Source organism: Pararge aegeria, chromosome 22 (assembly GCF_905163445.1).
Source record: "Pararge aegeria chromosome 22, ilParAegt1.1, whole genome shotgun sequence".
Lineage (NCBI taxonomy): Eukaryota > Metazoa > Arthropoda > Insecta > Lepidoptera > Nymphalidae > Pararge > Pararge aegeria.
This window is the reverse complement of record NC_053201.1, coordinates 7175980-7201098: the sequence shown is the minus strand read 5'-3', so window position 1 is coordinate 7201098 and position 25119 is coordinate 7175980. Positions and strand designations below refer to the sequence as shown.

At 37.2% G+C, this 25119-nt stretch overlaps 3 protein-coding genes across 3 annotated transcripts; 1 reads left to right on the top strand and 2 right to left on the bottom strand.

Moving 5' to 3' along the window:
• Nucleotides 1–367: 367 nt before the first annotated feature.
• Nucleotides 368–2394, bottom strand: LOC120633676 (larval cuticle protein A2B-like). The gene is made up of 2 exons (XM_039903986.1): nucleotides 2383–2394; nucleotides 368–781 (listed from the first exon to the last, which is right to left on the bottom strand). Exons 1-2 carry the CDS (start codon nucleotides 2392–2394, stop codon nucleotides 368–370), a joined length of 426 nt encoding a protein of 141 aa, XP_039759920.1.
• A 4299-nt stretch (nucleotides 2395–6693) lies between these two features.
• On the bottom strand, nucleotides 6694–7937 carry LOC120633673 (cuticle protein 19.8-like). Its single transcript, XM_039903981.1, has 2 exons — nucleotides 7926–7937; nucleotides 6694–7692 (listed from the first exon to the last, which is right to left on the bottom strand). Exons 1-2 carry the CDS (start codon nucleotides 7935–7937, stop codon nucleotides 6694–6696), a joined length of 1011 nt encoding a protein of 336 aa, XP_039759915.1.
• A 14440-nt stretch (nucleotides 7938–22377) lies between these two features.
• On the top strand, nucleotides 22378–23620 carry LOC120633674 (larval cuticle protein A2B-like). The gene is made up of 2 exons (XM_039903982.1): nucleotides 22378–22389; nucleotides 23078–23620. The coding sequence occupies exons 1-2, from the start codon at nucleotides 22378–22380 to the stop codon at nucleotides 23618–23620; spliced, it is 555 nt and encodes a 184-aa protein (XP_039759916.1).
• Nucleotides 23621–25119: the final 1499 nt, after the last annotated feature.

Sequence of the window (25119 nt, the reverse complement as noted above, 5' to 3'; positions counted from 1 at the left end):
TCTCTGTCGTGATATAGGCACATCGCTATTTCGTGAGGCCTCGGGTTATCGATTAGTGGAAAAGGGTTGAGTGACATTTGTGCATAAACTGTAAATATCTGTCAACTGATCTCTTCCCGCATTGTTCCCTCAAATTTGTGAATAAGTGTCTGTGATAAATAGCCGTGTGAATAGCACTACAAATTGGTGCGTTGACTGCCTCTCTGAACTAATCTAATAACGTAGATTACATAAACTATACATAAACTAATGTTAACAACAGTAAATTTCAATTCATTTAATAATATAAATAACAATTATAAAAAAAGTACTTAATCAATTAATAGGTAGGTATATACAGCAACACAACAAAATTGTATTAATTCATCTAAAAGTAGTAGGGTTGTCTTGGGGCTAGAAGTGGTGCGGGCCCTGGAGCGAAGAAGGGTGCTCTTGCGTAAACAGGTGGCGGAGCCGGAGCTACAATTGGCGCTGGGGCAATCACTTTAGCAGCAGCGACGACTAGCGGTTCACGACGGACCACCGCGTTGAACCCATTCAACGGATCAGCAGTATAGTCAACAATCCTCCTCGTACCATCAGGGTCTACAACTGAGTACGAGCCGGTCACTAGGTCGCCGTTTCTTTGTTCTTGGTGACCCTTGTAGTCGCCAGTTAGGGAGTCTTGGACATCATAGCCGTAGGAGTATTGAGGTAGAACATCAGTTACGCGTGCAGCTAATGGGACTGGGGCTAGGACACTACCGTAGGCAATACCTACTACGCAGATGAATACTACAATCTGAAACAAAAGATGTCCAATTTGACGATGCACAAAAGTCATTGATAACATTTCATATATACTTTGCCCTGCTAATCAGTCTGCAATCATAGAAGAGAGTGGTAGCTCACATTTCATTTTATTTAGATATATAATTCACAAAATGTGTACCTTTTTTTTTGGTATCAGCTAATAGTCAAAGAAATAAGCTATCAAACGATCAATTACACAATCAGGACGCCGCGTCGTGCTCACACCAACGCATTGATATGCGCGGGTTGTTTGCCGTACTGAATACATGCGCTCACTTGCGACATGGTCCAACTCAAAGAAAGGGTCGGTTTTCGTAACTTTATACGTCCAGCATAATAATAGATTAGTTTTTAAGGAAGTAAGCCAAAAATTAGTGCATTAATGCTTGAATTGCGTGGTGAGTTTATTAAAAAAAGGAATTATTTAGTGGACTACATTATAAGAAAGGCATATTCTACCGAGAAGGAGCCGGCATTAAACTCAGCAGTTGCTCTTTTCCAACATAATTACTTAATATGCAGACGTTACTTATGTGCAATTAACTTCTAGTAAAGTAATCTTTTGATCAATGTATCCCATAATTTCTAAATATATTATTTAAGTGCTCATTAGAGTTACATAATTTAAGCACTAATCTAAAAAAGCTCCTTTACAAAGCCTTGTTTTGTCTGCCAAACAGATAGTGTGGGCAGAGCAAAAGCAAACATATTTGTTACTGTCTCTACATTATAGTTATAACATTTGGAGACATAATACAACTAACGCCGTCGAATTATACGTATAAAGTTACTTAAAAAAGGGCAGATCCTGCCTGGTATCAGACGCAGTCAACACTCGACACCCTAACGACAAACCGTTCTGAAAAACGATTAAGTGTTCGGGTATAAAACCGATTACGTATTAAACAAACTGTTTAGCCCATTCAAGTTTTTGTTAATACGCTATCTAGCATTATCACATACGTTATGAGGAACGTTAGTTGTGGCTATGTCGCAAATCATCCAGTGACAGAGTATTGGTCAATCGGTCGTGCGTCGTGGTAGATTTGATGACCGTGTGCAGAACGATAAATGGCAACGCCTGTGAGCCAGCCTAGGTCTAGGCCGCTTTAATAACGACAACTGTCCTGATTGTTTAATGTTCGATACAGTTGAATGTTTATTTGGATTAAGAAATTTTAACTCGTACTCTTTTGTAATTAAAGGACACGAACACTCAAACTTTTTAAACTTGATCTAGTATATTCTGATAAAATATAAGGCTTTAAGCATGACCCAAGGGATATCTTTAGGGCCCATTGACATTATGAATTGTTGAAGGGGAAAAAGACTATATAAAGCCAAAAAAATTAAAACTGATTTACGAAAATGCTAATGCAATGTAATTCATAATTTAAAATGCAACCTTATTAATGTGTTTGCTTTTTATGATAAAGCGGAAATTACCTTTTTAATGAAGCATTGTTATTTTTTAAAATAATAATAATTATATAACACATAATTTTAGATTTTTAAAAAAGGAAACCTTTTTAAGGAAATAAAAATAAAAGCATCGGTTTTATATTTTTTATGAAATGATCGAAATCTCACCTTGTTGTTCATGGTTGGTTGCTTAGATGAGGATGCGCAGTGGCCGAGGTTGAACTGTGCCTTCCCTCGGGCAGCCCCACATTTTATACCAGTGTACATCAATACGTAACTCGGGACGTGAGCACAATACTGGGTGGCTCATTGAAGAAAGTTACACCTGCGACGCGACGCACTGTTACGATTTATAAAATGCTTTCTTCATATAGAGCACGCGCCGACTAGAATATCGGCAATGTTAACAGCTGATTCATGAAAATGTTTTGAAATTGTTTTCAATGTCGCCTTAAGACCATTAACTGCCCCGTTGGTCTACAGGATAGCATGTTCAACTACAGATCAAGAGGTCCTAGGTTCGAATCCCGGGTCGGGGCAAAAATTATATAAGGTGTAGTCTATGTTCTATAAAATAATTTTCAGCCACAGAGCATAGTTAGCCAGTGTCAACCCCTGTGAGTCACAGAGCACGTTAAGCCGTCGGTCCCTGTTATTAGTCCCGCGGACGCGTACGAAGCGCTTCGCATCTTCATTTCTGATCCGCACCGCTAGGATCTGGAATGCCCTTCCAGCTTCCATTTTCCCCAGTACCTACAAAATGAGTACCTTCAAATCAAGAGTGATTAGGCATCTTCTAGGCAAGCGCGCTCCACCTTAGGCTGCATCGTCGTACCACCAGGTGTGATTGCAGTCAAGCGCTCGTTTATAAAGATTAAAAAAAAAATATCACTTAATTGTGGTAACAGCCGTTAAAGCCCACCAACTCGCTGATGGTTTTAGAGAACAGACGCTGTTCTAATGAGCACCATCTCTCCTGTGAGAGACGTATATCGATGTATATTGTGGGATAATAATTAGCTTACCTTATTCCACGTGCTTTCAACTTGCCAAAAATAAAGTTCATTAGGGCTTAATTAATGTAAGGACAAACAATCAAATACACTTTCGTATTTATAATATTAGTATGGATATTATCGACAGGGAAGATAAGGAAAAGGAAATCACTAACCAATTCAATCGTTATCTGAAGTTTTTGGATTAGATTAAATATTAATTTCGCTAAGGAGGAGTTATTAGTTAAATAGCGACTATTTAAGCGACTCTACTATAACAATACTATCCTTGTATTGCGTTAGTATGGTAGAATATTCAACTACAGGTCATATCTCAATTCCGGCACGAACTTAGGAAATTTGCAGAGTTCACCCACATGCATGTAATAACCAACGAATTTAGCAGAGTTTACCCACGTAGGTACTTTAACTGTTGCATGTAATAATATTCCAATATTTCACTTAACAATTATCAAATGTCAAAATTTCCTAAGGATGAAAGAAAGAAGAAAGTTTACTTTGTTGCACACCAAGAAAGACATACAAAAACGACATAAAACGACACATTAAACTTTAATTGTACAATCGGCGGCCTTATCGCTAAAAAGCGATGCCTGCCAGGCAACCAAACTGCAGAGGACATAATTAGAGACGGGGTTATGGGTGCTTCAGTGTCGGAGCTAAACGTGCTTAGAGAGTACATTGCCGAAGATCTGCTGTGGAGTATAAAGATTGGAGAAATTATAAATTCATCATCATCGCACCGACGGCCAATTGGCGCAGTGGGCAACGACCCTGCTTTCTGTGTCCAAGTCCCTGGGATCGATTCCCACAACTGGCAAATGTTTGTGGTATAATTAGGAATGTTTCTCAGTGTCTGGGTGTTCCTATTTATATTTAGGTATGTTATTCATAAAAAAAAATAAAAAATCATCTGTCATATTAGTACTCATAACACAAGCTACGCTTACTTTGGGGCTAGATGGCGATGTGTGTATTGTCGTAGTATATTTATTTATTTATTTTATTTGTTTATTTATCATATCAACCGATAGACGTCCGAAGTGCTGGACATATGTCTTTTCTAGGGAGTTTTAAGCGAATTAACGAGTAAGAGTAGTCAATTATGTTTAATTCTTATTGTATCGAAAAATTCCACCAAGTAGCATTAGAGCATGCTCAAAATCATTCTCTTTTATGACAGTTAGTGATAATCGTGTCAATTATTGCCAGCGATAAAGTATACTTTCAAATACTTAAAGCATCAAAATTGATCTTCCCTGTTTCAAATCAGTTTTATTTGATAAACTTTTGGATGGAAAATTATTATAATTATAGACATTCATTTTATTTATTAAGTATAAACGTTTTATTTAATCTGATATTTTCATTTCCTTTTTTTTATGTGTTTTTACTTTTAATTAATTTATTTAAATGTTACTTGTTATTTAATATAGAATATTGATATAATCATTAACGAATAATTTTTGCACGCCAATCTTGGCAGGATATGTTGCATGTACCATAATCAAGCAAAATAAAAATTGTTTGATTGATTGATGAATACCTTTTTTTCTTATGTTAATAATTGGTGGTTCAAGAAGATGGTTCACCTGCTGGTAAGAGGAAAACCATCGCCTTTAAACAGAGCAATACTCCGCTAGTGGACGTGTTCCTTGCATGTATCAATCTGTGTCGTATGTGTTCAGCTCCATGAAAGCCTTTTGTGAAATTGTGTTCAAAATTACGAGGTATTTTTTTTATTTTGATTTAACTACAGGTAAGCCCATGCCTGCAATCTCACCTGATGGTAAGTGATAATGAAGTCTTAAATGGTAGCGGGCTAACCTGTTAGGAAGTATGGTAGTGATCCCCCTAATGGGTTTCTGCGCGACATCGCACCGGAACACTAAATCACTTGGCGGCATGGCTGTGTCGTTAAGGTAACTAGCCACGGCTAAACCCTCCCACCAGACCACACCAGAGAAAATTCAGAAATAATAAATTGTGATTATGTCGGACTCGTATCGACTAAAGCCCCACCAATTGGTGTTCCTACCAATCGTCTGGCCACGGAAACGCTTCCGCGGAATAAAGGCCAAAAAAATCAAAAAAGTCTAATTCCATGGAAATCATCGTAAAAATTACTAATTTTAGACATTTCAATTTAGTTTAGAGACATAGTCACAGACAACAAATTACAAAATGTGTTCAACGAAATCTTAATGACGTTCATTCTAGGCTACTTACAACTAAATTGGCACCGTGCCAAGTTTTCCTAAACCAGATAAGAAAGATGCTCTACAGGTCACATAGAGACGATCTTACTGCTTACGAACGATGTGATTATACAAGTCAAATACAAAGAAAACCCTTATTTAGAGCTGCAAGGTGGCTATAACCATTATATCTCTTTACCAAGCGATAAAGGATATTCAAATAGATAATACGTATTATGCCGAACCTAAATCTCTAAACTAAACTAAACTAAATTAACAGGTCTTAAAATAGTGGTAGTGGAATCTTTTGCTACGGAAAATATTGTGAAAAAGGCTCTTCCTTTAGGCTCGTCAACCACGTTTAGTACCTATAGAGATTATTGACTATTGTATTGAGTATTTTTCTCAAACACCAAATAATAATCAAAATACCAACTCAATCTCCCTAAAAATAAAATAAAAATAAATCATTCATTATTATTACAGATTATTATTTGAACTTATTATTATTACAATAATAAGTTCATATAATAATTTCTTTAGTAAATATGTATGTGTTTTTTTACAACGTTTTCAATATAATATGTTTTCCTCTTTCAAGAAAGCTTTAAACTGTACAGTGTAAAGGAACTTGTTTAAAGTAATAATATAAATTTGTTGGTTCCAAATCTTATATCTTTAAACGAGCAATTCTTGTACATATATAATTGTAATCTCGGAATCGGCTTCAACGATTTTCATGAAATTTAGTATACAGGTGGTTTCGGGGGCGACAAATCGATCTAGCTAGGATTCATTTTGAGAAAATGTCATCTCATTTGTGTTTTCCGGTAATAACCCATTTGGTGCAACGAAGTTGTGCAACTCAGCTCAGCTCCTCCAACTCAAGTCAGCTAGTAAAGTATTATGCGGAATAGTGTATTTTTGTTTTTTATGAGACCTGAGTTATAATACGCCGCGCGCCGATTAGTACGCCAGTCCGTTATACTAAATGTTTGATGCAAATAAAAAGCATTGGCTTGGCTAAACGCGGAGCGTTTATTACGTTTATTTTTATGCAAAACCTTTGGTGTTCCTGGGATAAAATGCTTATGTTACTCTCCGTCCTTTCAACTAAATCTATGTGAAAAATCCACACAAACAAACACACTTTCGCATTATTAATATTAGTAAGGCAATAAAAATCCAAAAGTAAACAAAATAAGAATTTTATTTAGCTATATACAAGTCTTTGTTAAAATGAGCCGTCAAGCTGAAGGTCTTCTTTAAGGGTAACGGTATCCGGCAGCGGCAGTTTCGACTAGTTTCGCCGGAGCGGCGGCGGCAAGGCGGGCGGGCGCTGCTGCTACGGGGGCGGCGTATGCCGCTGGCACTGCGTATCGGGCGGGAGCAGCGGCAGTGTAGGCCACAGGTGCAGCCGCGGTATACGCAGCGGCTACGGGTGCGACTGCCGTGTAAGCAGCAGCCACTGGAGCTGCCGCTGTGTATGCAGCGGCCACTGGGGCTGCCGCTGTGTATGCAGCGGCTACTGGGGCTGCTGCTGTGTATGCAGCGAACGGTGCAGCGGCAGTGTAAGACGACACCTGAGTGCTGTATGCTGTGGCAACAGGCGCGGTATAAGCTGCGTAGGGGCTGGCGTAACGTGCAGCTACAACTGGAGAAGCGGCATAACGGGCGCTTACTATGGGCGCACCAGCAGCGGAGACGTACTGAGCGTAAGGAGCGGCAGCGTACTGAGCGCTTACAAGTGGGGCAGCTGGGGCAGAGACGTACTGAGCGTAAGGAGCAGCAGCGTATCTAGCCACTGGGGCGGCAACTGGGGCTACAGCATAACGGGCAGTGGGTGCGACAGCGTAGCGCGCTGCCACAACTGGAGCGGGCTGGGCAACTACAGGGGCAGCAGTAATACGAGCAGGCACGACTGCGGGTTCAGCGACTACAGCAGGAGCGGCAGCCACAAGGGGTTCTTTGCGGACAACAGCATTGAAACCATTGACAGGGTCAGCAGCGTAGTCCACAACGCGACGAGTACCGTCAGGCTCGACAAGGGAATACTGTCCCTGCACAAAGTCTCCATCGCGCTGCTCCGACTGACTCTTGTAGTCACCGGTAAGAGAGTCCGCTACGTTGTATCCGAATCGGTATTGTGGCAGGGGATCGAACTCTTCAAGCCTTGCTGCGACTGGTGCGGTGTAGGCAACAGGTGCCGCTGCGTACGCTGCGCTCCCATACGCCATAGCCACCAGGCAAGAGAAGACCACCAACTAGAACAAAAAAAGACGTCAGCGTGTTCCCTGAAATCCCATCTATTTAGATATTAATTAGAAGGTATGTGTAACACAGTTAACTTTCCGCTGCACTAATAACGCATTTATTAAATTGTTCCGAATTTTAAACTAAAATAAAACATTTAGTTCGCAAAATTGATGCACTTTTTTGACACTTTTCACTGCACTTTAAGTAAACACTTCACCGAAAATCCATTTGAATTCCGTACCTTGAAGACCATTTTGTTTTTGTTTGGTATGATGTGATGTGCACAGGGGTGCTAGAAGCTGTGAACTGTACCCCCTGTTGGGCACAAACGGCATTTATAGTGCGCTTGTACGCTTGCCTCATCCTGGTCGCATCTCCAAATTTAAATATATTCAAGTACGCACGTACGGGTATGGCCGATGGTCTGGCTGGACAATGCCACGTAAACAAAGGCGCTACTTGTGCAATTCGACCGGGGCTATGAAACATCGCGGTCACACCAATTTTTCTTTAGATTCTAGCCCGCTTCAGGTGTATTACAAGATCTTCACGGTGCTCTACAAAAATAGTCTCGACGAAAACATTTGAATGTGGCTTGCAAATTAGTTTTTACAAACTTACTGATGCTTACTCGTTAAGCTACAAGCAAGCATATTAAACAATATTAGTAGATAGCGCCTGGTTAAAGGTTTAACGACATCTGAAGTGCTGTATAGGAAGACATGCTTGCAGCCTTTCGAGCTTAATTAAATTAGTATTCAAAGCTATCGATACTTCTTTTGTCTTGATGTCTTGTTATCGTTTTCTCTCTTCACTAGTTTTGATTTTGATTAGATAGATGTCTTCTCTCTTACTAATATGTTATTTTATTAGAACCTCAACCTACCTGTATTGTCACAAATGACACGGGGCCACGGCACCCTCAATAGAAGTGTGCTTTAAAATAAACATAAGCGGAGCTTATGAGATCGCCGACTGCTGCAAGATCTGCAAGAATTGCAAGATTTGTGGAGGAATGTTTCAGTAGGTATTGGAATTGTTAATAAAGGTGTCTACATCATCTTGCTTGCTTCTCATTGAAGTGTATATTTTTCTAATGCGTGCTTAAGAGTTGAAGAATATTTCATATCGTCGTTGTTATTGCCTTTTCACGTAACTATAACATACAGTATATAACATTTTCTTAAATATGACATAGCATAAGCAAATACGTTAAAGGTGCAAATACGTATTATATGTACGACGTAAGTTCTTTAGATAATTTTAAAGGATAGCTAGATATTTTTGGAAAATTATTATTATTATTTTGAAATGCTTATATATTAGGTATTTTTTTTAACAATTCTGCATCAATACACTTCTAACGCGATAATATGCGATAGTGTACAATAAACTTTAGGATGCATTACGTTACACGTATATTTTTCTAATAGTACGAGTGCTCCAGTTTAAATGTTGTCACACTAGCTGATTGTGGTCACTATTCAAAACTCGTCCAGATCGTGGCGTGAATCATTAAGTTGCAAAATAATAAATGTATGTATCAAGGTATCATAAAAGTCAAACATTACATGTTTCTGAATTGTGAGAGCTAATTTTTATTATATCAGATAAATATTTAAGTAAATATATTACTTGCATTCATTTAATTAAGTTAAAACATATGAGGCAAAATAAGCAATTACGGTACGGTCGTGATGCATACGAGTTCTCAAGAACTTTTTCCTATTTAATTTTTCATACACGCTATATTTTGTTTAAAAAAGGTTTAGAAAACAAGACTTAATAACCGCGTCATCATTTTAACCCATAAAATAGGTATTTTTAACCGATTCAAAAAAGGAAGGGTTTCTCAATTAGACCGTAGTCGTATATTCTACCGGTGCCAAGTAAAATGTAGAAACTATTGGTACTTTCCTTGCTTCTACATAAAAAGGTATACGAAGGATATGATCAATAGTAACTACTCATTTTTAATCTCTACTTTTTACTTGGCACCGACCTAACAATGTAGCAAATATTAATTTCTTGCTAGTTGGATAACAAAGTCAGATCTTTTTCGTAGAACAAAAAATTGTAGAGACATTTTTATAAATTTAAAATGCATATAAAAAATTTCGCTATTGCCAGAGAGTCGCAGGTTCAAATCCATTCGGTTCCGAAAAAAATTTTATATGCATTTTAAATTTATAAAAATTGATATTTCCTCCAAGTATAGGAAAAAACACTAATAAAAATTATTGTAGAGATGTTAGTTAAATTGAGAGTTTTCCATGGAACCTTTGAAAATAATTAACTTAAAACGTAATATGTATTATTAAACAAAGGTTTTATATTTCAATCATAGTCGTTTACTTCATAATATAAGAAAACATGTAACAGTAACTCCTAAGCAGGGTAAGTTTATCTGATAGGTTTCTGATAGGTTTTTCTGATGGGTATGCGATTGAGCATTCTTGTACGATGCTGCGTGGAAAGAGAATATAAATGTGGGTTCAATATACGTAGAGAATATATTAATATAATATATTCCATTAGATAGAAGCAGGCGTTACTTTGTGGGATTCCATGATATATTATGAAAATTAAGCTTAATTTGCTTCTCCGTCCGTCTTAATCAGTTTCTCCTGCTTTTCGCGGAGTATAGCAAATTTAGCTTAATTTTGATAAGGCACCATCTTAGTCTGCATCTTCTTATCATCAAGTGAGATTGGAATCAAGTGCTAATTTTTAGCTGAATAGATAAAACTCGACCCGTAATGACCCCAGAATAATCATGCTGGGGCTTTATTCCGAAAAGCATTATGTAGCAAATATATTGGATGATTAAACTTCTTAGACTTTTCCCTTTAGTAAAGAATTTAAATTAGAGTGTTATTTGTCTACGGAACCCAGAAAATAACTAATTGAAAGCATAATAAGTGTAATGGAAGTAGGTATTGTATTTTAATTACAGTCGTTTAGTTGCCAATACCAAACAATACGTAATAGGTATACGCTCGTTACGGTGTCGAAAGTCTGAAAGATTTGGCTCGTCTAGCCATTGTCATCAAAATGACAAGCAGACAAACCGGAGTCTGTATAGTATCGGAGTATCTGTGTATAGCTGATCGGTTACTATGCATCGACCTGAGACCTGAATCGTAATATAGGCAACCAATTAGTCAGAAATAAGATATAGAATGACATAAAATTTTCGCTGTGTTAACCAAATAGATTAAATTATTAATAGTTGAAGTTCTGTCAACCTTACCTCTAACAACACTAGTAACTGCAATCTCTAACGAAAATTTGAAGTCCGTTTATCTTGGTTATTTATTAAAATTTTGGATTAAAAATAATGTATGCATGCATAGATTACTGAGTATTTTGGTTGTTATTAATTTTTATACTGATATTTCCTACGAGTGGGGGTAAACACATTTTGTTAAAAATATAAAAAAATATTCTGATACATTCTTTGGGTTCACCAAAGAATGCAATAGAAATTGCAAAAAAATGCCTAGTATTGGGATGTTAATAAGCTGAATATGATTATGAAATGTGTTTCTTCGATGTATGCTGCGATCAGCGATATGATGTGCGATCACCGTTAGTGGCTTTTACTGTTATCGTTAATAAATATGAGGTAGGTATTCGCGTCGTACATCGTTTAGCGGCAAAAGACTCTAAGACTCAAAACTCGAAGAATAAATTAAAACTATGAAAAAGATTCCAAGTTTTTATTTATTTCTACAACGTAAGAATACAGTAGTTGGTCATTCTCAATTCTAATAGGGACTTTTTTGCGCCCGTTAAGGAGGTTCTTAGCTTTTTTGTTCTAAAAATTTTAAATAAAATTTCATTGGTATTAGATTCTGGATTCCTGATTCTGGATTCAAACTCATGAACCATCGTAATAAAAATATCGTAGAGAATAAATGCAAAAAATTTTACGAGTTACATATATTTAAAAGCTGTGGCTACTAACTAAGTTACGTGTAACAATCTTTAATGCCAGAAAGAAAATAACAAGTTGGAAAAGTATATTATGATGAACTCACACAACGTGGGCTCAGCAAGTCCTTTATAAACTTGTTATTTTTTAAATAACTATTCATTATAATATTAATATTAGAAATTTATACGTCACGTACTTTAATCTCTCGTAATTCAAAAGTTACCTCAGGAATATCTATAACTTAATTCCACCAAAACAATAATTATTTGATTAATTTATTTACATTCTACTCTCAATTTTCATTATCTATTCCCGGACCAAATGTTTAAGTACATACTGACGTCGAGGGCCATCGCACGGCTTATACTTATAAAATAGGGTTCTCAACCTTTCTCATTGCTCGTCCCACACCGCAATCTTCACTCCAGAACCCGATTGCCTCAAAGGCCATCGGTTCTGCGATAAACAAAACCTGCTTATCTTTTCCTTTCTAAGCGGTATCTATCAATCAACCCTGTCTATGCCGTGCCCATTAGCGAGCGAGGCGCGTATGAAACGCGCGGGTATTTTTCGTTGCGGCCACACACACGTCCTTCGCAAGGCTGCCAGGAGTTACGCAAGATTGCGACGCGAGCACACACAATGTCTGCTTCGTATTGAATATCCCCGCTGCTGGAATTTAATAAGATTTCCTTATATAGAACTATCTGTCGCATTTGTTCAGTAATTTGGTCATCGATTGTCACTTCTTACAAATAATCATCATTATTCATTCTGCTATTTTATCTAAGCAACTCTCTTTATAAACGAAATGATTAAAATTGAAATTCTTTTTTAAATCATTGCAAAAAAAACCTGGATTAGATTTTGGTTTTATGCACCTATAACTGAATGCATTTTGAAAGCTTTGGCTTTGACAGAAATGAGTATGGCGGTAGGTAATACCCAGTGACGTGCATAGAGGGTATACCATAGAGGTATTACCTCCCCGGACGAGCTCTGACACAAAAAGCTCGACTATTACTGGATACCGTCATAACTCTTGTACTTGCCTCTATCGATCTACGAGCTGCGGGGTTACCTAACATGGGCGGAAAATGTAGAAGAATATAAATAACACGTCTAATAAGTACAACCAACAGAAAGAATTCAACGCGCTTGAAGCTCGCGTTAAATTGAACATCTAAATTTTGATACTACCTCCCCATCGCCATTCGCAATTATCAACCCACTACACATCACGGGTCACCTCTCTGAATGAGAAAGTCTTAGGGCGTTGTGCATAATACTGGCCAGATGCTGATTGGAAGACTTCACACGCCTGTAAGAACATTATGTAGAACTCGCAGGCTTTCAGGTTTTTACAGGATGACTTTGTCCCCGTTTAAACTTGATTTTAAATAAACGTTTATTTTCACCAACATGTGTTTATGGTCGTTACAGCTAACATTTCAGCAGCGCTGTGGGTCTACGCTATGTGTGAATTTCAAGTTCGTGGAATTAACAATTATTATTTTCAGCAAAACTTTTTCCCTTTTTTAATCACCCTTAAAAGATCATTACCAACATTAGTAGAAGTATATTTTTAATAAAATGTTAACCTAAATGCTAATTTTCGTGTCTTAAATCGGAATATTACAAGAATTTAGAGGTTATTTTATTTAAAATTATTTCATATCTCACATAAAGTACCTACTTTAAAATTTTAGCTTCATTGACTAAGTGGTATTTAACACTACGTGTAAAAGTTTTTAAATATAAACATAAAAAAATAATTAATGTTATAATATACTTAAAAATGCGTCGTCTGCGATAAAAAAAGTTAAATAAAAGTTGTTTTCCATCGCCTTTCATACAAACTTTCAACTCCCATTTTACCTTCTTAGGAGTTATTTTACATAAAACCTTTCTTAGCTATAAATTATCTATGAGATAATTTTAACTTTAAACGTACAAAAATTATCGATATTTTGTATGCAGTGACCTTTGGCTTTTACATGTACTTATGTATTATTTAGTACTTACCGTTTTGTTGTATATCTTTAATTTCAAATCGACAAATTGCAACCATTGTATACGCATAAATAGATAAGATATATTATGTCCTGTGATAATGTGAAGGTAAGCTTGAAACTAGTTTCATATAGTATGTGCAAAGATTATAATGTCAGCACATGATATCATTAGAACACGTTTGACGAAGGATGCAAAAAACACCATTGGATGTGGCCGACTCATTGGGGTTACCATTAAAATTTATATACCATTACCAAAAGTTTATATACTTACTGTCCGCCTCCCAATGACTAGGAATGGTTACCAAAACGCTGAATAAACTCTCAGCTTTCTGCTCTCCAGACTCATGGATCTTAATAGTTCGTACTAAATCTTATCTCGTACAGATTTCTCGGACCGGAACTTACTGGACCGTTTGCTATTCTGGGCCCAAAATCTCTATTTACTAATATTATAAATGATAATGTAAGTTTGTTTGTTACGATTTCACGCAAAAACTACTTAACCGATCCTCATGAAACTTTATACACATATTCTTGGAAGTGTTAGAAGTAATATAGAATACTTTTTATCCTGACATTAAGCTCTGTTCCTTTGGGAGAGGGGATGAAAGTGTTTGACGATTTTACACCATAACTCCGACAAATTTAAATAATTATTTATGTACTATACAGGTTATAATATGTATTTAATTTTGGCCAAACTTAGTGTATGTAATCTGATGAATGTGGTTGGAGATAGAGGCTTAGCGATACTGAATACTTTAATTTTTTTACAACTACAACTAAATTAAATGCCACATCAAAATACAAAATCAAACGCAGATGAAGTCGCGGGCAACAGCTAGTATCCAGTTAATGTATGTGTAATAATAAACGGTGGTAAACTTCTCCTATTCCATGTTCCCGGGCTTTAGCAGGTGGACATGTTAATTATATCCTAGGGTATATAATCGGGGGATATAATTTTTATCTCCTGCCCGTGCTAGCCCTGCAGAGGCGTTGGTGTAAAGCCTAACGAAGCAGAGGAAAGCTCTTTGGCGTCAGAAATAGCAAAGCTGTAGGTAGTACCTACTTTCCCGGACAAGCTGTATTGCAAGATGATCTTACTAACGTTTAGCGGTGATAAACGCTTCTTAGGTCTATTTTTGGACGTAAGCTATGTGCTTAAAATTAAGTGCAGTACAGCGGGAAATAGGTAACATCTAAACAAACAGTCAAACTTTGAAATTGTATAATATGAGTATTTAAGCATTAATTTTAAATTGTATCCACCAGGGATAAGTGCAATAGAAAATAAAACTATATGTATATTATAGTAGTTATATATTGAAAATGCCCTCAGATTTCGCATATCTTTAATAAAGGAAATTAGTGGTCAAGTTTTTTTTTATATGATCAAAGTGGAAAAAGTTATACAGCATATAATAAATTTAATAAGGCAATTCAACAGTTTATTATCAAACAACAGTTTCTTGCCGGTTACTTTTCGAATCTGCCTTTTGAACCAGTGCATCGTATAGTCAGTAAAATCAGACTTGACGCTTCGTTAAAAATAAGGCAAACTTGAAATAAATGTTTTCTTTTTTTTATTGATTAGGTACAATTCGATGCAAACTTTATGTCATAGCTGAAGTTAGCTGTGAGTGTAGCTTCCCGCAGATAGTCAAATTTACCGTCCAGCTCATTGGCTGATACGGAATATTAAATTCTGCGTGAAACGCACTAAGTTTGAGAAGCCATAAAGTTCGAATCGGACTTTACGGGAGGTGAAATAACTTTCCAAGGAAAGTTGACGTAGGTTAAGTTAAGAAACGCGTTCGGTCTAAAGCAATATGCCAAAAACCAAACAGCTAATCGGTCGTAATTTTTGATGACGATATATTGTACTGTCCCCTCAGAATTTTTGCATAAGGGCAAGAAGAAGACAGAAAGTTGAAACAGTATACGCTTGGCTATCGAAATCTTGTTAGGAGGCTTCGGCCGTGACTAGTTACCAGAATACCGAAAAAGACGTGCCGTCAAGCAATTAAGATTTCCTGTACGATGTCGATTATAAACCAAGTAGGCCCGTAGGATGGGGTATCGGTTTATTGTAACTGTCATACCCCTAACAGGCTATCTCGCTGAGACTGCATCGTCACGTACCAGACGAGATAGCAGTCAATGACTAACTTGTAAATAATTTTAAAAAAACCTTCACACGAAGGCTCAAAGACCACAACCGTGATCTATATTTCACCTTACTTTAGCCCGGTACCATCTTAGGCTGCATCATCAATTACTACACAGTAAGATTGTAATCAAGGACTAATTTGTAAAAATGAATTAAAAAAAAATCACAGCGAACCACCCTTAGACAACAACAACCTTGGCCTATATTTCACCTTACTTTATAATCAGTCGTTAATACGATACAGCTGATGCAATTCCGTATATTATGTCCCACATTCACTCGGGTCTCTGATAAAGTCGATTTGTTCTCAATATCGGCTTTACTTTAGACGACCTTTATGCTAATATGCCTTCGTCTTGCGTGCACTCACTTACGCAAGTTAACCCTTGACTGCAATCTCATCTGGTGATACGTGATGATGAATTATAAAATGATAACAAGCTACCGTTTGGGCAGTGGCGTGCACAGGGTTTTTGACCAGGGTATGCATAAAGAAGGAAGATGCCATGAAATTGAAAAATCCTTCGCATTTATATACAAAAATGTTAGGGCAGAGCAGAGCTATTGTGCATGTATGAAGTGCACGCCACTGCGTGTATGTGTTTAACATGTATTCATCTAATACCTGCGAAACAACAATGGTGTCGGAGCTGCTGTCCCATAGGACGATAAAAGTCACTGTTGTGATATGGTGGTTATATTAAATCACTTTGCGGCATTTCTTTGTCGGTAGGAACTATCCACAGTCGAAGCCTACGTGACGACGCCAGAGACGCCAGACGTGCCGCTAAGCGTTTAAGCGTTCCAAAACGATGCACGTATAAATCGTGAGCGCGATTAAGGGCTAACTTGTAATAAAATAAAAATCTAAACAGACAAAGACACAAGCAGACAAAGACATATTAGGCAGGTAGCATTTTTAACAACGCCTTAATATTAGTTAATAAGTCATTTTGAAATCACAGATATACATCAAGCAGGAATACATAAACTTTGTATGGCCTTTAGACGGCCGATTGGCGCAGTGGGCAGCGACCCTGCTTTCTGAGTCCAAGGCCGTGGGTTCGATTCCCACAACTGGACAATATTTGTGTGATGAACATGAATATGTTTCTATGTCTGGGTGTTTATCTATATACTATAAGTATTTATGTAAATTATTCATAAAAATTATTCATCAGTTGCCTTAGTACCCATAACACAAGCTACGCTTGCTTTGGGGCTAGATGGCAATTAGTGTGTGTGTGTACTGTCGTAGTATATTTATTAAAATTTAGTATCGATTAGTACAGATCCATTGATTTAATACGCGTAACTACTGTACAGATGTATAAATAGCTGATGTTTTCTAATATTCTGACCAGCCCTTATTGCGAAACATAATGTACGTGAACTAGATCATAAGATTTATTGCATGTTGTACTTTTTTACGTAAAAACATTAATTCAGCACTTAGCCGTGAATAATAATGCCATACTACGTCGCGGTTTATATTATAAGAAGTGGCGAGTGTACGAGATGTGGCGCGGACTACTAAGGTTCTATTGAGAAGTGGAGTAAAAAGAGAAGAAAAGTAACGGTTTGGTTCAGTCAAATAATTGGTAGAATTTTACTCCCTCGATAGCCTATAACAGTCCATTGCTGGACTAAAGGCTAACCCAACAATCATCACGCTAGACAGACGAGTAGGTGATAGCAATAGATGGTAAAAGTAGGACAGTGGACGCTGCTGCCCGTCGTCCGACGTCTCTTACGTCAAAATAGGAGAATAGGAGGGGTGGTGACAACTGTATTCCAATCTGCCGTCACCATACGGCGTAATTTACACTATAATATTTTTTTTAAGAACAAGACGTTTTAAATCGATTAATCTAAAGAGAAATTACACTTTACAGGAATAAAGTCAACTCAAATGGTTCGTTCTGTTGTCATACATAGATGAAGTGTTCGTATACTCATTGATATAGATACGTTAATGTTTGTTTTCTCTGTGCGCTAATTCGCATTCAGGAGGCAATATATATTTTTGTGTTAATAAAGAACGTCAAAAACACTAAGTAAAACACGCGAGTGTGTTATGCCATCCTTCATTCAATAATGATTAAAAGCCTGATTTTGTATTTATTATTATTTCAATAGAATATCAGCGATTTCGAAATAATAATAATCTCTTATCCTTTTTTGACTCTTAAATATTCCGAAACCACGGACGGACAAAGTGTATATGTGTATTCACAGCCTACATTTGATGGCGAGTGCCAAGGTTGAAGGTTATGCCCCTTATTGTTTCAAATGGTACAAAGCTAAGATCAATGAATATACAGTACAGAGGCTGTTTTCAAAACCAATTCCAAACCATTCAATCATTTTATTGCTTTACTTACGTGGTAGTTTTATTTATATCATAGCTAATCAGCTTCTATTACCTCAATCCTAAAATAACTCATCAAACTTATAAAATTATCTCCTTTCAACAAAATTATAAATTTGGCACGTGGAACTTTAATTAATACCATTATGGTTATTACATTTTTTTATAAATGTTTCTTATTCATCTTACATTTTATCAGTCGTTATCGGATTTTCAGTATTTGGTACATGTCTAGGTTCATGAATAATGGTACGTCTAAATATCATAGGAGTCCACTATAGTTAACGTAGACCCACTAGTTTTGAGATCATTAAATATTATTTGGTATAAGACTGATGTAAAAGGCATATCAGTTCCGAAATTTTTTATATGCATTTTAAATTTTTAAAATTCATTCAAGTTTTACTTTCAAATTTCGAATAACCTAAATGAGGAATAGGTATATTTGAAAGAATTAACTAGCATAAACTAGCAACATGCTATGCTACTGACAAATCGGCACTTTCATAAAGTTATGAAAAAGTAATAAAATTGTAGTAAAATGTGTATTTCGTGTTTAGAATTAAAAATTTATCGCACCCTCATAATATGGAATATCTCTACAACAGTTTCCATTGAAACATAGGCTATTTTTCCTTCTAAGAAATTTATTCTGTTAAGTGCACTGTCGAAGCAATGACACATAAAGGCAGACCTTGCGCTAAATTGCAGATGCATATACATTGTAGGTATAGGAACTTGCAAAATGCGTCCACTGCACTACTGAAATATTAATGTCAGCTATGGGTGACGAAATCCTGAACTTTTAAATGAAGGCCGTTTGTTTATCTTAACATAGACTAAATTACTGTCAAACTTTGTCTTTTTCTGGGTTCTGTAGACCAATAGTTCAAGAATAAGTGCTGAGTTTCTTGCCGGCTTCTTCTCGATTAAAAACGAATTCCAAGGTTGTAGAGTCACTACTACAGACTGTACGTTTCAAAAGTGATTATAAAGTAGTCCTACTGGAACTAAATTAATTTTGTTTTTTGCTTTGAATTGAGTCGTTTATAATTTTGCCCTGTCCGTCAATGCGTGCCATCATCCTCAACATATTTCCACATTGCTAGGTGCATGCGTCTCTCATAGAAGACAGTTTTAGAACTTGAAAATGATAATATTTTTATAAGGGCCGATATCTACAAAAACATCGTAAGCAAATAATGGAAATTAAATTTAAGTACCTCAAATAAAATGTTATTACTCTAGGCTAAGGCTAATGTTGTCTGCCAGAGATCACGGTCATAAGGTCACTTTTAGAATTCTTCTTATATCTCTGTTTTCTCTACTGGTGTTTCATTAAATAAAACAAAAAAACTTATACAGAAGCCATCGATAAAATATAGCAAGGGATTTTTTACAGCAGCCAGATTGTGACACAAGCCCACAACATGATAATTTTAAAAGCAAACGCGCTACTTGTTTCGCACAGAGGTTCGAACCCCAGATGAACCTTCACACCGCTGTGCAAGAGAGGTCTGCGGTCCTAAACCGGTTCGAAGTGGAACCTACTTAGTATTTATCTAACATCATTATGTTAACGAAGTGTGTCATGCGCCGCGTTAAATGGCATATAATAAGTTCACTGAGCTTTGCTTTTGTGTTTATGATCTGACACGCGCACGCTTAGCTTCAGACTTCGCAATACTTACGTGGTAAAACGTTCCAGACGTTATTTACACGAGCTTTGATAACGATTAAACTTTAAAGAAAAGTCAAAAATAAGTTTCCCTGACTGATTTCAGCCACGGTGGTCAATCTCCAGAAAGATATTCCATAAGTGTGTACGCAAAAACAAATAAAAAAAAAACACAAAACAAAAAAAAAAAAACTCTTAATTTCCTAACTTTCATGGTCCGATGAGACGGCAACTCTGTCATGACCGGAAAGAGATCAGGCGCGTCCTGCGATTTCGACGATCTCCTTGGGGCAACGGTGAGCGCTGTGAATTTAAGTAGGAGATCCCAAGTTCAATTCCCGGCGGAGGCAATTGCGGGTAAGGGGTTATGTTGCTTAGAGTAAAAAAAGGGCAGGAACTAATTTATATAACTAAACTAGCGGTCACCTGCGTCTAAATCCGCGTGTACTACCATAAAATATATGCATATGCTGTCACGGAAATTTCTGAGAACTTTTAAAAAGAAACAATTCCGCTGAAGACTGTTCTGGTGTTATTTTAACCGTTTACGCATCGCACCCTTCGATAGCTCAAAAAGGGTATTTTTTTCCGTTCGTGTAACGTTTTCCATAGATGCTCCGCTCCTATAGTTCGAAGCATAATGTTATGTACCCTTCCTCGATAAATGGACTGTCCAATACAAAAAGATTTTTCCAATTCGAACCAGTAGTTCCTGACGCCTCCAACCAAACAAACAATTCGATAATATAAGTCGGTATACATTCTCAAAACTTCAAGATTGGCTAACAGCGCGTGGAGATTGCCCCCATTTCGATTCTGCTGAAAATCTTTATGATGGAATTTTTGGATACCACAAGTAATTAAAGATTTCCTTATATTACACTAGCGTACCCAGCCGGGCTAGATTTTGCTTTATTTTATTTAAGCAATAAACTTACATTATTAAATTTTTAATTTAAGTCTCATAATATATTAAATCATTTATTTCTCTCCGTATTTATTCTCTTCTATTCTCTTCTCGAGCGGGTGAAGATTATTATCTACACCCATGTATACCCAACAATAGAATATCGTCATAGTAAATAAAAGCTGTATTTGACAGTTTGACAGTTCCAAAATAGGAGTGCTCCGATCGTCACCAAACTTTACAGGAATACTCGCCAGGTCAACCCGGAGATTCCCTGAAAGTTTCATTGAAATCGGTCCAGCCGTTTCGGAGCCTATACGGAACATACCCACACACTTTCTCATTTATACATAGATTATTGTATTGATAGCTTTGCTGAACCGCAGAAGTTATCCCAAAATGAACTAACTTATTATACAACATGCAGTGTGGTGACGGCAGATCAGTTACAGTTTTCACCACCCTTCCCGCGGGTGTCATAGGAGCCGACCTTTGTGCTTCTACTACGTGATTATAGTCAAACCTACCGACAGGGTTGGGAGACGCCTTTAGTCCAACAGTGAACTGTTATAGGCTACTAATGAACTAATCAAAAGCTGTTTCACTCACATAATTTTCCACAGGGTCACGGTTATATTAAAATCAATAGGTTATCAGTTCAATCACTTATTATATTACCATACGACCTCGTATGCTGTCAGACGGACGAACTGTCGAGATGAATCAATTATTAAAGCTAGCGATTGTTATCGAATGTTGGAAGAATGATACTGAATGCTAAGGTTGCTAAGTAATGAGTGGTCATAGTTACGAGTACTAACACTTGTTCACATAGATTAAAAAACATACTTTGAACACAGAGTTAAGAACATATAGAACCCTCATTCAGCCATTATTAATGCATTATGCATGCAGTGCATTGCATCAAATACCAGTGAAAATGCACCACGCACGTCTCCTTTTGCGGTCGTTCCATGCAGCAGTAAAAAAAAGTTTTTAATTTTTAAATACTGGTGCAGTAATCTTAAATTATTTTGAATATTGCTTACAGTTCGATGACATCCCTAGCACAACGGTGAGCGCTGTTGTTTTAAGGGAAAGGCCCCGGATTCGATCCTCGGCGGGGGCATATTGGGCATTTATAATTTCTTAATTTTCTCTGGTTTGTTCTGGTGGGAGGTTCGGCCGTGGCTAGTAACCACCTTACCGACAAAAATGTGCCGCTAACCGATTTAGCGTTATGGTACGATGTCGCGTTCGATTAGGTTTATGGGTTTGATATAACTTCCATACCCGTAATCGTGTACCCAGTTACCATCTTAGACTGCATCATCACTTACCAGAAGGTAAGATTACAGTCAAGGGCCAAATCGTAGTGGAATCATAATCTATGTTGGACAAGTTGTGTTTTCTAATATAAATAATTTTTATCTTTATTTTCGGGGCGTTTTAACGCTAATGTTGCCCCTAGGGCGCGAATTCAAGATCATTCGACTACGTCACGATGCAAGTCCAATAAGTGAAAGGGTGAGCCCCCGCTATTAGTATAAAAGCTCTATGCACTACCCGTCAACATCATTCCACAACCTCTCATCAAATCAACACAATGGTTTTCAAGGTATAAATTATTATAGTATCCCACAGCTAGCCCGAACTTAAAACTTTGCCCTAATTTCCATTTTATCTCTTTGCAATAAAACGTATACAAAAAAATCTAATCCAAAACATCTCCTAAGGTATAGACCAGAAAGATTTTTGGTCATCGTAGGATCAGCCACTGTAGAATATAGGCACGTGTAATTCCTAAAGGAGTGATGGCCAAAGCTTTTAAACAGTGCCGATTGCAGCTAGTGATGGCGGAAGGGTCTGGAATGTGATCGCTAAATATAGTCTAAAGACCTAATAAGAAAGGTTCAAAATTATTAAGCTGAATGTCTCGCTCGCTCGCTCGATATATTTGGACGTCTACCAGATGAGACAGCGATGACTATTCATTTTTAATAATTGTAGTATTGACAGAATTTGAACAATTCAATCTCTAAATTGAATTTCTAAATTCATTTATTTGAAGTAGACCCAATATAAGTTATACTTTTGAAACTTCAAGTCTGTCTGTTGTTACTTTACCAACGGATCAAAAGGCAGATTATATATAGAAAAAGCCGGTAAGGAACTCAGCTATTGCTCTTTTTCAACATCATCATTTTTACATATTTTTTTCTATCTTACGATATAAGGATTAAATAGTATAAAATTGGGGGCTTACTAGTAGAACGTAGAAGTTATAATTTTTATTTTTATTACAGTTTGTAATCCTTGCCAGCATCGCGGTGGCCGCCAACGCTGGTTTGCTACCAGCCAGCCCCTACGCCGCCTACGCCGCAGCCCCTGCGTATCACGCGGCTGGTCCAATAGCCTACGCAGCTCCCGTAGCCAAATATGCAGCCGTCGCACCCGTTGCTGCACGCGTGGAGGAATATGACCCCCACCCACAATACAGCTTCGCTTACGACGTCCAAGACAGTCTCACAGGTGATTCAAAGACTCAACACGAGACTCGTGACGGCGATGTTGTCCAGGGCTCCTACTCCGTTGTCGACCCCGACGGTACCAAGCGTACCGTTGAGTACACTGCTGACCCCCACAACGGATTCAACGCGGTCGTCCACAGGGAACCCGTTGCAGTGAAAGCCGCTCCAGTGGCTTATGCCGCCCCTATTGCAAGAGTTGCTCCCGTTGGCTACGCAGCTGCCCCCGTTGGCTACGCCGCTGCCCCCGTGATACACGCTGCTCCCATTGCCAAATTCGCCGCCCCAGTCGCTTACTCTGCCCCAATCTACCACCACTAAAATCATTTAGTGGCATCAGCCAAATAGTACATAATAATCGAACTAGTGAAATGATCGTGTTGTGTGGATCGACTCATTAGATTAAGTGTAATAAATTATTTTATACTGATACATATTTTTTTAATTTTCTGTATTAAATTACCCAATTTAGTATAGGGGCTTACTAGCATAGCTTAAAGCGGCTTTTTTATATATTTTTTAGATATTTATGCTAAATAATAAAACTTTTGACTAAAAGGTTTAGAAGTTATACTTCTTTTGGCGCGTTAGGGAAAAATGGTGAGAGTAAATATTTAAGATGCGCGCGTCACCGACACCGACACCGTCACGAAAACCGGACATCATGAAGCTAGCTACTGTCAATAGTTTTTCTAAAAAAGATTTGACAGTTGACTTTCAATAATTCAAACAACACCTTTTTTCTATTGTTAGTGTCGTTTTTTCTAGAAACATAGAATAAGGCGGAATATAACATTTTGAAAAGATTTGTATCTTGTTACGCCAAAGAAGTATAACTTCTAACGCGTGTACATAAATACACGCACGTTTTTTTTCCTTTGGTTTTATGCATTTGATGGCAAACTTTTTTATGTAAATTTTTCAATTCCCACCACTAAGGGGGCCACATAGGGAATAATCGTTTTTAGGTTACTTAAATTGATTACGATCTGTGAGATTGCAAGAGTCCTTTTACATCATGTTATGAAAGCGAATTAATAGATCTGTTTCAAGTAAGCACATAAGTGGTTACATCTATTTACCACCAACAAACATTATTATACAAAGTTTACAAATAAGTAGATTATAAATCATGTTCTCAACCAATTCATAATTTAAAAGAGATTCCTGCGTCGACCATTTATTTACCAGTAAGACACCGACAAGCAATTCTTTACTTTAGCGTACTGTACTTACTACTCCGTGTAAAAACCGACAAGTGATATCGATTTAATAAACCAAATCCCGTACATGGGCTCAAGCGCTTTCATTTGCATCATGATATCCTACGGTACAACATACAAGTCACCTAAAACGTAGGTTATAGTTAATATAGTGTTGGCCACTAACATAAAGAGAAAGTTCCTGTTGATACCATCAGACGTGATCGCATGTTTTTAAAAACGAAAGATTAATAAATCCCGGAGGTACATAAGTAACTATGTATGTGATGATAAAACAACTAATTAAAGCCATGTGTCTACTGTAAGAATCTACAGCCTTGATATTTGTCTTGTTCCCACGACGTTATACTGGGACAACGCGGGCCAACCGCTTGCGCAATTTGATTCATGGTACCTATGCACACCTTTGGCTTGCGGACCTTTTAAAGTACATTACTTTTGTCTATGCGTATGACTTTTAAACTAAGTATTAATTATTAAAAAACCATACGTTATGTTTCACAATATTTTCACATATTAGATTTCTTACCACCCTCTAATTACCGAAAGCGGTAGTCAGTACTATAAACCTCATAACTACCTCTGGGGCGAAATTTG